The sequence below is a fragment of the Oncorhynchus gorbuscha genome, linkage group LG08 (genome assembly GCF_021184085.1).
Source record: "Oncorhynchus gorbuscha isolate QuinsamMale2020 ecotype Even-year linkage group LG08, OgorEven_v1.0, whole genome shotgun sequence".
NCBI lineage: Eukaryota > Metazoa > Chordata > Actinopteri > Salmoniformes > Salmonidae > Oncorhynchus > Oncorhynchus gorbuscha.
In genome coordinates, this window is record NC_060180.1 from 28542499 (window position 1) to 28556637 (window position 14139).

The 14139-nt window shown below is 41.4% G+C and overlaps 1 protein-coding gene across 10 annotated transcripts in view; it reads right to left on the minus strand.

Annotated features, from left to right (window-relative positions):
* Window positions 1-12529, minus strand: part of lrrfip2 (leucine rich repeat (in FLII) interacting protein 2) — a 60512-nt gene extending 47983 nt beyond the window's left edge. For 3 of the 10 annotated variants that reach the window (XM_046359053.1, XM_046359055.1, XM_046359051.1), the window contains exons 1-2: window positions 11912-12382; window positions 10205-10362 (exon numbers count right to left, since the gene is read on the minus strand). In XM_046359053.1, the coding sequence (XP_046215009.1) occupies window positions 10205-10288 (84 nt within the window). In that variant the 5' untranslated portion in view covers window positions 10289-10362; window positions 11912-12382. The other 7 variants (XM_046359057.1, XM_046359056.1, XM_046359052.1 and 4 more) reach the window with 6 other exon arrangements.
* Between the last annotated feature and the right edge of the window lie 1610 nt (window positions 12530-14139).

The following is a 14139-nucleotide window of genomic DNA, read 5'->3' on the forward strand; positions in this document are numbered from 1 at the left end:
CGGAGCCTCCCACTCTTTCTTTTCTGGTTAGAGCTGATAATGGGCCTCTGTAGATATTCCATTAAAAATCAGCCGTTTCCAGCTACAATAGTCATTTACAACATTAACAATGTCTACACTATTTCTGATCAATTTGATGTTATTTTAATAGACAAATGTGCTTTTCTTTCAAAAACAAGGACATTTCTAAGTGACCCCAAACTTTTGAACAGTACTGTGGCTTCCGGGTTAAGTGGGCATTGTGTCAAGAAGCAGTGTGGCTTGTTTGGATCGTGTGCACGGCTCTCGACCGTCGCCTCTCCTGAGTCCGTATGGGAATTGCAGCGATGAGACAAGACTAACTACCAATTGGATACCATGAAATTGGGGAGAATAAAAAGGGGTAAAAATAATAATAATAATAATAATAAAAAATAAAGAGTTGATCAGGCTGTTGATTATGGCTTGTGGAATGTTGTCCCACTCCTCTTCAATGGCTGTGCGAAGTTGCTGGATTTTGGCGGGAACTGGAACACACTGTTGTACACAGTGATCCAGAACATCCCAGACACCAAACATCAATGGATTACATGTCTGGTGAGTATGCAGGCCATTTAACAGCACATTTTATATTAAATAACCTAACCAACAAAATTGGTTGTCACTCAACTAATAAAGCCTAATAATGTGCAAGCCATTTTACAAACTTTTGAAGCTGGCTACGGATATTGCCTGGGGTTATTTGGTATGCAAAATGACTTGTAGATCTATGACTGTCAACATAATTACATGCTTAGTTCGACACTGAAGGAGAGGACGCAGTTGTCACAAAATATTAGGCATTTTTGGGAAGGTAGAAAAAGTCATTTGATCGGTTTGTGGACCCACCTACCGATGCACTCATATCTTAAACATTTGAACCTGGGCCCGATGCATACCGTGAAACGCTACATCCATACTGTACATGAAACAGTGACCATAAACATTGACACTGTAAATTACATGAGTTTTATGATATGGAAATGTGAAGTGTTTGTGAATTTGGAGTTCACCTGCGGTAAATTCAAATGATTGGACATGATTTGGAAAGGCACACACACCTGTCTATATAATGGTCCCACAGTTGACAGTGCATGCATATCTGAAGAAGGGTACCAAACAAAATTATACAGCATTAAAGATCCAAGAACACAGTGGCCTCCATCATTCTTAAATGGAAGAAGTTTGGAACCACCAAGACTCTTCCTAGAGCTGGCCGCTCAGTCAAACTGAGCAATCGGGGGAGAAGAGCCTTGGTCAGGGAGGTGACCAAGAACCCGATGAGCTCCAGAGTTACTCTGTGGAGATGGGAGAACCTTCCAGAAGGACAACCATCTCTGCAAAACTCCACCAATCAGGCCTTTATGGTAGAGTGGCCAGACGAAAGCCATTCCTAGATTCTCTGGTCTGATGAAACCAAGATGAAACTCTTTGGCCTGAATGCCAAATGTCACGTCTGGAAGAAACCTGGCACCATCCCTTTGGTAAAGCATGGTGGTGGCAGGATCATGTTGTGGGGATGTTTTTCAGCAACAGGGACTGGGGGACTAGTCAGGATCGAGGCAAAGACGAATGGAGCAAAGTAGAGAGATTCTTGATGAAAAGCTGCTCCATAGCACTTCGGGACAAGTCGCTGAATATCATTGAGATGCCCAGCCAGAGCCTGGACTTGAACCTAATCTAACATTTCTACAGAGACCTGAAAATAGCTGTGCAACGACACTCCCCATCCAACCTGACAAAGATTAAGAGGACCTGCTGAGAGGAATGGGAGAAACATCCCAAATACAGGTGTGCCAAGCTTGTAGCGTCATACCCAAGAAGAATCGAGACCAATCACTGCCAAAGGTGCTGCAACAAAGTACTGAGTAAAGGGTCTGAATACTTATGTAAATGTGATGACATTTGCAAAAAAAAAATCTAAAAACATGTTTTTGCTTTGTCATTATGGGGTATTGTGTATAGATTGATAAGAAAAAAAACAATTGAATCAATTTCAGAATAAGGCTGTAATGTAACAAAATGTGAAAAAAGGGGTCTAAATACTTTTCGAATGCAGTGTATTTAAACCCTTATTTTTGTCACAGGTCTCCATATATACTTCCATTCATTTTTTCAACTGGTACCGGGGGTCTTCAGACGAGTCGTGAGGCCTGTGGGCTACAGCAACAACTGACATGTACGTGTTTGTGAGAGTCTCACCTTTCCACAGTGGGGTCATATTAATGTGTAACCCAAACTGTGTGGACGCCACAGACAGAAGTTGGCAGATTGGCTGTACTGACTTTAGACAAGTCAAGACCCATACACACAGATACACCAGGGTTTGTGTTAAGAAAATGTGACGTAGGATATTTGACCGGCAACATTTTAAATTTACCAGGCATTTGACAAATTTGTCAGGCCCATATGCATTGGGTACGTAACTGCCTCCAGCTCATTGCAAAGTGGTTTGTGACGTGCTGATGAAGCCTGCCTTCTGTTGCCGTTTGATGCCGCGTTCAAAACAAACCTGGGAACTCTGAAATCTCTGGTAGATCGCTAGAAAATGCATATCGTTCATTCTCGCGGGAGGGGGCTTGGCTGACTTTCTGACTAGCAAATTGAAAAGTAGCCTCGTTAATTTAGGTGGAAAAAGTAATGGGCTTAAAAGGAATCTAATCATCTGTTTAGCCGACAGCCGGCTCGAGTGGAAAACACTGTGTGTGTGTCTGAGAAAAGAGGGAGAGGATATGGCTGGCTCCTCTGCACTGCACCTGTCGAGCTGTCTGACAGTATGACCTGAGCTCTGTGTCGCTCTGTCCTATCTATAGCCATGCCCATCCGGCCTGGCCCCAGCATTCCCTCCCCCTGCACCCACATTATGGGACTGCAGAGGAGTAATCTGAGCAGCAGCCGCACAAATGCACAATCATACACACCTCCAAAACCCTAAGCGTCAAGGGGTAGATCAGACCCTCTGCTCACACTAGACTACATCATCTAGGGCTCCATGAAGTTGGCACACCCTGGATGTTATGTCAAAGTTGACGTTGTTTATCTTCAGTAAAATAGTGTTTATAGTTGCCATGGAAACAAACATTAGGCTAATCGTTCAAAACCCTCCCCTTATCAGACCAGACAGAATGTTAGGCGGACCCCTTCAACACACGTTGCTAAATTATATGCTGCTACGTGTGATAACACCCAATCATAAAATAGCCCAAGCATAGGTAGATACATTTTTTGACAGCCAACAAGTTTCAATCAGGCATTTTGCACAACAGAAAACTTGTTCTACCTTTCTAATCTAAAAAAAGAGGATGTGAAATTTGAAATACGTATTTGCAGATAGTTGCAAAAATAGGCCTGCCTACCATTATCCTGAACTACATACAGGGTTCGACATTCAGGTACATTTTCTAGTGGCACACCGGGCCAGTTCCAATAAAAGCTACTGGCCTGAATGAAAAACAAATACTCCTCGGGGTAAGACAGCAAAGCGAAAGATGCATGGGTAATTTTAGGCCTTAATTTTCCATTGGGGCTGAAAAAGTATCCAATTCAGGGTTCATACAGACATTGGCAAGTCAAATTCAAGGACTTTCAAGCACTTCATTTTTTATTTAAGGACTTAGATGTTATTTTTAATTGTAATAGCCTACAGAAGAAAAACAAATCCCCCAAAATGAACGCAAAAAAGTATGCATTACCACAATGCATTTTTTTATTGACCTTTCCAACTGCATTATGCATTGACATTCACATTACTTGTACATTCTAGGGATCCTTGGGACTAGAGGTCAACCGATTATGATTTTTCAACGCCAATACCGATTATTGGAGGACCAAAAAAAAAATGTAATACCGATTATTCAGCCAATTTTTTATTTATTTATTTGTAATAATGACAATTACAACAATACTGAATGAACACTTATTTTAACTTAATATAATACAACAATAAAATCTATTTAGCCTCAAATAAATAATGAAACATGTTCAATTTGGTTTAAATAATGCAAAAACAAAGTGTTGGAGAAGAAAGTAAAAGTGCAATATGTGCCATGTAAGAAAGCTAACGTTTAAGTTCCTTGCTCAGAACATGAGAACATATGAAAGCTGGTGGTTGTTTTTAATATGAGTCTTCAATATTCCCAGGTAAGTTTTAGGTTGTAGTTATTATTGGAATTATAGGACTATTTCTCTCTATACGATTTGTAGCAACTTACCGTGGCTTCTTACTGCATTCACCTAACAGGCAGGTTCCTCGTGAGGCAGGAGGTTAGAGCGTTGGAGGTTAGAGCGTTGGACCATAAGGTTGCAGGATTGAATCCCTGAACTGACAAGGTAAAAATCTGTCGTTCTGCCCCTGAACAAGGCAGTTAACCCACAGTTCCTAGGCCGTCATTGAAAATAAGCATGTGTTCTTAACTGACTTGCCTAGTCAAATAAAGGTGTAAAATATATATATATATATATTTTATCGGCATCCAAAAATACCGATTGTTATGAAAACTTGAAATCGGCCCTAATTAATTGGCCATTCCAATTAATCGGTCGACCTCTACTTGGGACATCCGTAAACCCTACCCATAACCATTTTAACTTCCATGGGTTTAGGGACCTCTCAAAAACCCCAGATCACAAGGACCATACACATGTGAAACTGTTTTTTTTTTTTTTTTAAATCAACACTGAACAAAAATATAAACACAACATGTAACGTGTGGGTCCGATGTTTTATGAGCTCAAATAAAATATCCCAGAAATATTCCATAAGCAAAAAAAAATGGTTCCCTTTCAAATTATGTGCACTTATTTGTTTACATCCCTGTTAGTGAGCATTTCTCCTTTACCAAGATAATCCATCCACCGGACAGGAGAAGCATTTCAAGAAGCTGATTAAACAGCATCAATGGCACCAGAGGAGAAGGCTGCCGTTTTACGGTCCCTTACCAATAGTGCTATTGTGTGTTTTTCCCCCCGAGTTATTTGTATCTTATTTTGTACATAATGTCTCTGCCACCGTCTCTTATGACCTAAAAGAGCTTCTAGATATAAAGAAAGAGATTACTCACCCAGTACTGGAAGATTTTTTTTTTATGAATCGGACGCAAAGGATTTACTCCAGACAAGGCCCTCATGACCGTCATTCGCAGGAGAAAGAGACTTAGATATCGGGGACAGAGGTCTGGGTGCCTTTGTAAGGATCTGACAGCGAGTGGGAAATGTGCGTTTACCGTCGGTCCTATTAGTCAACGTACAAGGATTGGATAATAAAATAGACAAACTACGAGCATGTATATCCTACCAAGGGGACATTAAAAACTGTAATATCTTATTTTTCACGAGTCGTGGCTGAAAGACGACATGAATAACATACAGTTAGAGGGTTTTACGCTTTTCGGCAGGATAGAACAGCTACCTCTGGTAAGACAAGGGGTGACAGTCTATGTATATTTGCAAACAACAGCTGGTGCACGAAAGCTAAGGAAGTCTTGAGGTTTTGCTCGCCTGAAGTAGAGTATCTCATAATAAGTTGTAGACCACACTAATTACCAAGAGAGTTTCCATCTATACTCTTCGTAGCGGTCTATTTACCATCACAAACTGATTCTGGCACTAAGACCACACTCAATGAGCTGTATACAGCCATAAGCAAACTGGATAGCGCTAATCCAGAGGCAGTGCTCCTAGTGTACGGGGACTTTAATGCAGGGAAACTTAAAATCAGTTTTACCAGGATGTTAAATGTGCAACCAGAGGAGAAAAAAATAAATTAAAAAAATAAAATAAAAACTCTAGACCACCTTTACTCCACACAGAGACACATTCCAAGCGCTCCCTCCATTTGGCAAATCTGACCATAATTATATCCTCCCGATTCCTGCTTACAAGCAAAAACTAAAGCAGAAAGCACCAGTGTCAATAAAATAAGTGGTCAGATGAAGCAGATACAAAGCTGCAGGATCGTTTTGCTAGCACAGACTGGAATATGTTCCGTGATTCTTCCAATGGCATTAAGGAGTACACCACATCAGTCACTGGCTTCAATTAAGTGCATCGATGATGTCGTTCCCACAGTTACAGTACACCAAAAGCCATGGCAACATCCGCACTGAGCTAAAAGGGTAGAGCTGCTGCTTTCAAGGAGCTGGAAGCTTATAAGAAATCAAGCTATACCTCCGACGAACCATCAAATAGGCAAAGCATCAATACAGGACTAAGATTGAATCATACTACACTGGCTCCGACGCTTGTCGGATGTGGCAGGGCTTGCAAACTATTACAGACTACAAAGGGAAGCAGAGACACGAGCCTACCAGGCGAGCTAAATTATTTCTATGCTCACTTCGAGGCAAGCATCACTGAAACTTGCATGAGATCATCAACTGTTCCTGACGAATATGTGATCACACTCTCCGTAGCCGATGCGAGAAAGATCATTAAAACAGGTCAACATTCACAAGGACAGACGGATTACCAGGACGTATACTCCGAGCATGCGCTGACCAAGTGGAAGTGTCTTCACTGACATTTTCAACCTGTCCCTGAATGAGGGACAAACACCATAGTACCCTCAAAGCTGATCAATAAGCTAAGGACTCTGGGACTAAACACCTCCCTCTGCAACTGGATTCTGGACTTCCTGACGGGGTGCCCCAGGTGGTAAGGGTAGGTAACACATCCACCATGCTGATCCTCAACACGGGGGCCCCTCAGGGGTGTGTGCTCAGCCCCCTCCTGTAATCCCTGTTCACTCATGACTGCATGGCCAGGCATGACTCCAACACCATCAATAAGTTTGCCGATGATACAGTGGTAGGCCTGACCACCGACAAGGATGAGACAGCCTATAGGGAGGTGGTCAGAGACCTGGCCGTGTGGTGCCAGGACAACAACCTCTCCCTCAAAAGTGATCAAGACAAAGCAGATGATTGTGGACTACAGGAAAAGGAGGACCGAGCACACCCCCATTCTCATTGACGGGGCAGCAGTGGAGCAGGTTGAGAGCTTCAAGTTCCTTGGAACCCACATCACTAACAAACTAACATGGTCCAGGCACACCAAGAGTCGTGAAGAGGGCAAGACAAAGCCTATTCCCCCTCAGGAGACTGAAAAGATTTGGCATGGGTCCTCAGATCCTCAAAAAGTTCCTACAACTGCACCATCGAGAGCATCCTGACTGGTTACATCACTGCTCGGCCTCCGACCGCAAGGCACTACAGAGGGTTGTTGGACTAGTAACCGGAAGGTTGCAAGTTCAAACCCCCGAGCTGACAAGGTACAAATCTGTCATTCTGCCCCTGAAAAAACAGTTAACCCACTGTTCCTAGGCCATTGAAAATAAGAACTTGTTTTTAACTGACTTGCCTAGTTAAATAAAAAAGAAATTATCATGCTGGTTAAAACAGCTTCTTGATATGCCACACCTTTCAGGTGGGTGAATTATCTTGGCAAAGGAGAAATGCTCACTAACAGGGATTTAGTTAGTGTGCACAACATTTTAGAGAAATAACCTTTCTCCTTTACCAAAATCAAACATTTTTGGGATACTTTATTTCAGCTATTGAAACATGGGACTAACACTTCACATGTCACATTTATATTTTTGTTTAGTATACATCAAGTCCTCTTAATTCACAGCATTTCCCTCACTCAGTCAACAAAACATTTGCAAAAGTTTCCCAATTAGTAGGTGAGAGGGGGGCCACTTGTCATGTGAGGTACCTTAGCCATCGCCCTGTTGCACTCAACTAAATGACTATTGCCCCGTTTCACTCACTTCAGTCATCATGAAGTGCTTTGAGAGACTAGTCAAGGATCATATCACCTCCACCTTACCCGTTACCCTAGATTCACTCCAATTTTCTAACCGCCCCAATAGGTCCACTGATGATGCAATCGCCATCACACTGCACTATCCCATCTGGACAAGAAGAATACCTATGTAAGAATGCTGTTCATTGACTACAGCTCAGCATTTAACACCATAGTACCCTCCAAACTCATCATTAAGCTGGAGACCCTGGGTCTCGACCCCGCCCTGTGCAAGCCTGTTCTACTCAGTGTGACACTGTGCCATTCTCTTCAGTAGTCATCTGCATGGCTTACAGCTATCATTACCCAGGATAGCACTGAAACTGTAATACGGACTATGAACTATGACTCACTCAACTCCTACACATTCACTTACAATCAATGGCACAGTAAGTGACTGTCTGATCATCTCTCTAACATTATGATCCTTACGAGGAAAACCTGATAGGCCTACAGTACATGTGGTGAATCCTCCTACTTGGCTGATGGTTTTGCAAGCAAGCTGCTGATATTTTAAGTGACTGACAGCCCAGCAATGTAAGTGGCCTCCAATATGGGGTGGTGATAGCGCAGGCTCAAATTCACAGTCCTTCTCAGCAGGACAGTGATCCGTGTCCAGCACAGGCCGACCAGGCAAGCACTCAAAGCCTAAGAGAGGATGACTGACCTCATGCAATTACATACTTCCCAACTCCAGCCATTTTAATAATGGGAATTGATGGGAAATGATGTAAATATATCACTAACCACTTTAAACAATGCTACCTTATATAATGTTACTTACCCTACATTACCCTACATACCCTTACCCTACATTATTCATCTCATATGCATATGTATATACTGTACTCTACATCATCGACTGCATCCTTATGTAACACATGTATCACTAGCCACTTTAACTATGCCACTTTGTTTACTTTGTCTACACACTCATCTCATATGTATATACTGTACTCGATACCATCTACTGTATGCTGCTCTGTACCATCACTCATTCATATATCCTTATGTACATGTTCCTTATCCCCTTACACTGTGTATAAGACAGTAGTTTTGGAATTGTTAGTTAGATTACTTGTTGGTTATCACTGCATTGTCGGAACTAGAAGCACAAGCATTTCGCTACACTCGCATTAACATCTGCTAACCATGTGTATGTGACAAATAAAATTTGATTTGATTTGATCTGATTTTTTTTTCTGGTGCTTTGTTTGGAGGGGAGTGGTGGTGTGTGACAGGTTGGAGAGAGGTTGGCCTTATGGACCCACTGCACACACTCACTTGGCCTCACTGTTCTGTGCACATCTAGTTCTCTCCACGAAGAAACCCTGATTCATTCAGGACAGGACCTGGCTGGGTGGGTCAGATGATTCTGATATAAACAGGCTTGTATGGTTAAAGACGGAAAATGTAACCTTGTTTTCTGTGCCAAAGTATGAGGCACTACCAAGAAGTTCCCAAGTATGAGGCAATTCACAAGAGCTCAGACAACATTCACTTCCAGTCTATGTGAGATCCTGTGTTCTGTTCATCTGTAAGTTAAGCAAGGCAGTCAATCACATGGACTCAAAAATCTACTCTGCTGATTCTTTAGGCTTTTCCCACACTGTGGCATAGTTTCATCTAGCCACATAATTATGCAAATACAGCACAATCGTTCTCAAAATAGTAATGAACAATAACAATTACACAACAAATGCATGGGCCTACTATGTACGCTGAGAACAGTTGCACAGCCTCTACGAAAAGGCCAGGAATGACAGCCGGGTAGTTGAGGAACATGGAATAATCCTGGGACAAGTCATTACAGGCCATCCCACCTTGCTTGCCCCTGCCCTCCATTTTCCCTAAATCTCTTCAAATCAATCCTACTACACCATTGCAAACCAGCTGTCTGCACTCGCCAGAGCTGAGACAACTTGAAGGAACCTGAATATCCACATTACAAGCACATCTCAGACTAAGCAGAGCTATGTGTGAACATGTGTCAGGATATGCTTCAGGGGGCTGTTTGCTGCATTCACCTCAGTTGGTGTTGTTGGGTATGGGTTGAGAAGCCTACATTTACATTTACATTTACATTTAAGTCATTTAGCAGACGCTCTTATCCAGAGCGACTTACATCCAAGACGGCTTGCCATGCATTCTTTTATAAATCATCAAATTCAAACTTGTCTTTGACCGCATTTGGGGAAATACATTGAGTGTCACCACAAACAACATCCAATGTGACTTATGTACTAAATCGCTTTTGCACTACACATAGGCCTACAATGTGAGGGAAGCTCAGCTAATAACACCAGTTAAAGATCTTAAACTAAGAAAGAATCACAGAAATTAACTAAAAGCAGGGAGGCTCTGAAATGGATGGTTAACTTACCTCCCGGGCAATGCTACTAAGGGCTTCATCCTCAGCTGAAAACCGGTCCTTGATAGGGGCACGCTTTCTACCTGGTGTCCCCATGGCTTCTGTGCAACTGCAGCTCCACCAACACGTTCAGGGCCAAATTAGAGCAACACAGTGTGGGGGGGAAAAATCTGAAAAACATGAATGATAGGGCTGTCAGATCCACCTCTATCACCTTACATGAAGACACTAATATTTGACTGAAATTAGATGATCTGATGCCTTGTTTACATTAATAAATCACAATTTCAAGATTAATTGAAGACCACACCATGATGAAGCGCTGGGAATCGCAGTATTGAACTAAGTCCTTGGACATAGTACAATGTAATGAATAGCATATTATCAAGACGTAGCTGAAACTCAATCAAATAACCCTGAATTGAGGGATGTGCAAACTTCCCTGCAAGCACCCGCATGCATGTTGTGTGCACACAGAGGAACACACTCAGTGCATTCCTACAAAATAGTCTGCCATGGCCAGAGTGCATTCCTACAAAATATCCTGCCATGGTCACGAATGTCTGGGTCCTATAAGAGTGTAACACTTGTGGCTGACATTGGCCAGATGCTGACGAACAAGCCATACACACTGACAAACCTGCAAAATATTACAAGTATGAAGTTGTAGAAAGCTCAAGTTGTTCTGTGCGGAATGCAAAGAAAGAGTCAAGATTCTTTCCAAGTTGCCTTGTAAGGTAGCATAAGTTTACATGAGGTCCACAAACTGCTCAACTCTCACCTTGAGGCATGTTTATTGTGTACCCCCCACCATTGTAAAGGCCAATTGATACTTGGCCTAAATGCACAATGACAAGTGAAGATGCTAGCCATCTATTTTCTTAAACATTGACTAGCTACAGTTGACATTGTTTTGGGGAAATTATTACATAGTTGAAGTTAGCTGGTTACACGTAGGTAAAAGTTCCAGCTAAGCACAGGGCTTGGAGGCTTTACCCATACATCTTGATATGGTTTGCTATAAATTAATATTTTATTTTATTGTTAGAGCTGTCAAAGTTACCTTACAAATATTTAGCTAGTGTGTGTTCTGACAAAAGTTTAACGTTACCAGCGTCACGTAACGTTAATGGTTAGCACAGGCAAGTTACAAGAAGAAAACGCCCAGATAAGGAATCAGCTAACGTTAGCTAACTAACTCGGCGGTTATAAAGTCAGACGGTGGCCATAAACCTCCACGATGACACAATTAGGAATGCTAGCTAGCTCAACTTAATAATTATCCATCATTGTGAACTATGTCCCTTTGCATGGGTAACGGTAAAATATATATATATATTTAGAACTCATTGTTCTGACTTAAACTCTTGTAGCGAAGATACCTAGCTAGCTCAATAATTAAAACGCAGAGGAAGCTAACGTTAGTTACCGTTACAGATGGAGACGTTAGCTAGATCATTCCTAACGTTAGCTACAGTAGCTAGTTAACTACCCGGGCGGGGATAACGTTAATTTAGTTATTGTATAGTTAACACGTTTTCCAAGCTAGAAAGTTAGCTACCTTCCTGGGCTGGCTAGCTAGCTAGCTAACATAAACACATTGTCATTGGGAAAGTGTTTGCCTTGGTTTGGTAGCTACCTAGCTAGCGCTAGCTTAGTAGCAAGATAACCCCATGCCATGTTCCCTCGACATGAAAAGCTATGACCCTGGGCTCTTACCCTTCCTTGGGACCCAAAACATAAAAATGAGGTTTAATTGAATCCTGAGATGTTCTTTCCGGTGTAATGACCCCAATGCAAAAGAGAAGGCCAATCCCTTTGAGCAGTATAAACTTAGCTGGCTAGCTGGTTAGCCAGCTACTAGCTAGCCAACCCCAATTTCTAATGTGTGACAGAGCAAACTGACACTGCTCTTCACGTCACGCCTTTTCAAAGAGATTCGCCTGGCTCGTAGAAGCTTCTAAACGACGTTGATGTTTCCAGGATTTGCTCTTTCTTCGTCTTGGTTGTTAAAATACTGTACAGTGGTTCCTCCCAAAGATTGACAGTGTTTTTTCCTCCAACTGACAGCTGTGAATCAGTGGGAGTGGGGGGTTTCTTTTTACGAGATTCCCTATAAACACGCCACTTCGACACAGCTACGACCGGAAGTGAGTTTTTCGTGAGGTTAGGATAATTCAATTAGGAAACGGTCTCCTACCTGCTACGAAAAGTCTCTTCCGGTCGTAGCGGAATCGAAGTGGCGTGTTTTAGGGAGTCGTCTTTTTCCTCCACTCTCTCCCCCCATGTCCTCTTTTACCAGAGAGGAAGAGACGAAGCGAGAGGTTTTACTCAGCCCAAAATCTGTCATAGAAAATAAGCCCACGAAGTATAATGAAGTGAGGAATTTTGCATGGAGGTCAGAGTGGAATTTGGTCAACAAAACATGTAATTGCTAATTTGCTACGTGACTTTAGTTGAAACCCATTTACTGAATTTCTATACAATTTAAAAACTAAATGCTATTTGGAGAATATAAAAAGAAGCAAACATTTGCCCAGCCGTTATCACATTGGATGCTGTGGCTTTTATTCACCTCAGTCGAGCTAAGAACACATAGCCTATACAATTAGCTGCTACACATTAACTGAGCACCGGGATTAAAAACTATAATTTAATATGTACAGGGGAACTGTTTGCAGAAAAAGTATTTTAATAACAAACGGTAAACATATATGTTTGCTTTACAGATGTTTTTGTATGTGCAGTTTTAAAGCTAATTGCCTGCAAATCTTAATAGGTAATTTAGATAGGACATCCAAACTTTTTTCCAACAGATATTATCAATAAATCCATTCCAATAAAGCAACATCCTGCTGAAACAAGGTTCGTATCGCTCTGTTGTTGAATGGACCAAAAGAGAAACAAATCTTCCCTACTGACGCGTCAACAGGGTCAACGGAAGCTAGGCTCTGAAGGTCAGGTCTTGACACGTTCCTGAATAATAAAGCAACACCTGAGGGAATGGCATCTAAAACAATAGCTAAATCTTTAGGTGTTACAGGGACCTTGTAAAGTGATAAGAATTCCTTATAACTGAGTAAACGACCCTCTGCATTTACCAATTGGCTAACCAATAGGATATTATTTCGGAACCAATATTCTAAAAACAAAGAAGTATTTTTATACAATATATATATTCCATATATAGTAACTGTGTGGAGAAAACGTATGCTTATAAATGAAGAACCATGACAAGAAAACCTGCCGATGAACAGCAGAAAGTTTCACTGGAACTTTGTCAATATTATAATTGCAAACCAAGTTTAGGAAGTTAAGGCCACCAAAAGTAGAGAAGACATGATGAGGAATAAAATTCCACATAGAAGTGGTTCTTCTTAGGAATTGTGTTATCCAATTCATCTTAAAAGTATTATTTAAGGTAGTAAAGTCCAGAAAATTCAGCCCACCATTCTCATAATTGTTCATTACAACAGTTTTCCTAATGTAATGGGTACGGTTTCTCCACAGAAAGTTGAAAAGCATCTGGTCTATCTCCTTGCTTATTTTACTGTCAAGATGTAAAGATAGAGCGCCATATGTTAGTCTAGAGATACCTTCAGCCTTGGTTATTTGGACTCTTCCTTTTAAAGATAAGTCCCTCTGTAGCCGTTGATTTAGATACTTCTGTTTTTTTTTAATAAGAGGGTTAAAAATGTAGTAAGCCCCTAGACTTCTGATCCTTTGTAATGGTTATACCTAAATATGTAAGTTCTTCTTTTACTGGAATACCATAATATGAAGGTGTCACACAATCTTTGAAAGCCATGAGTTCACATTTATTAATGTTAAGATATAGACCCTTTGGGAAAGGATTGTATCACATTGATCGATATGGAATTTGGTTAGCATCTTTCAGAAAAAGTGTAGTATCATCAGCCAGCTGGCTTATAATAATTTCTTTACCA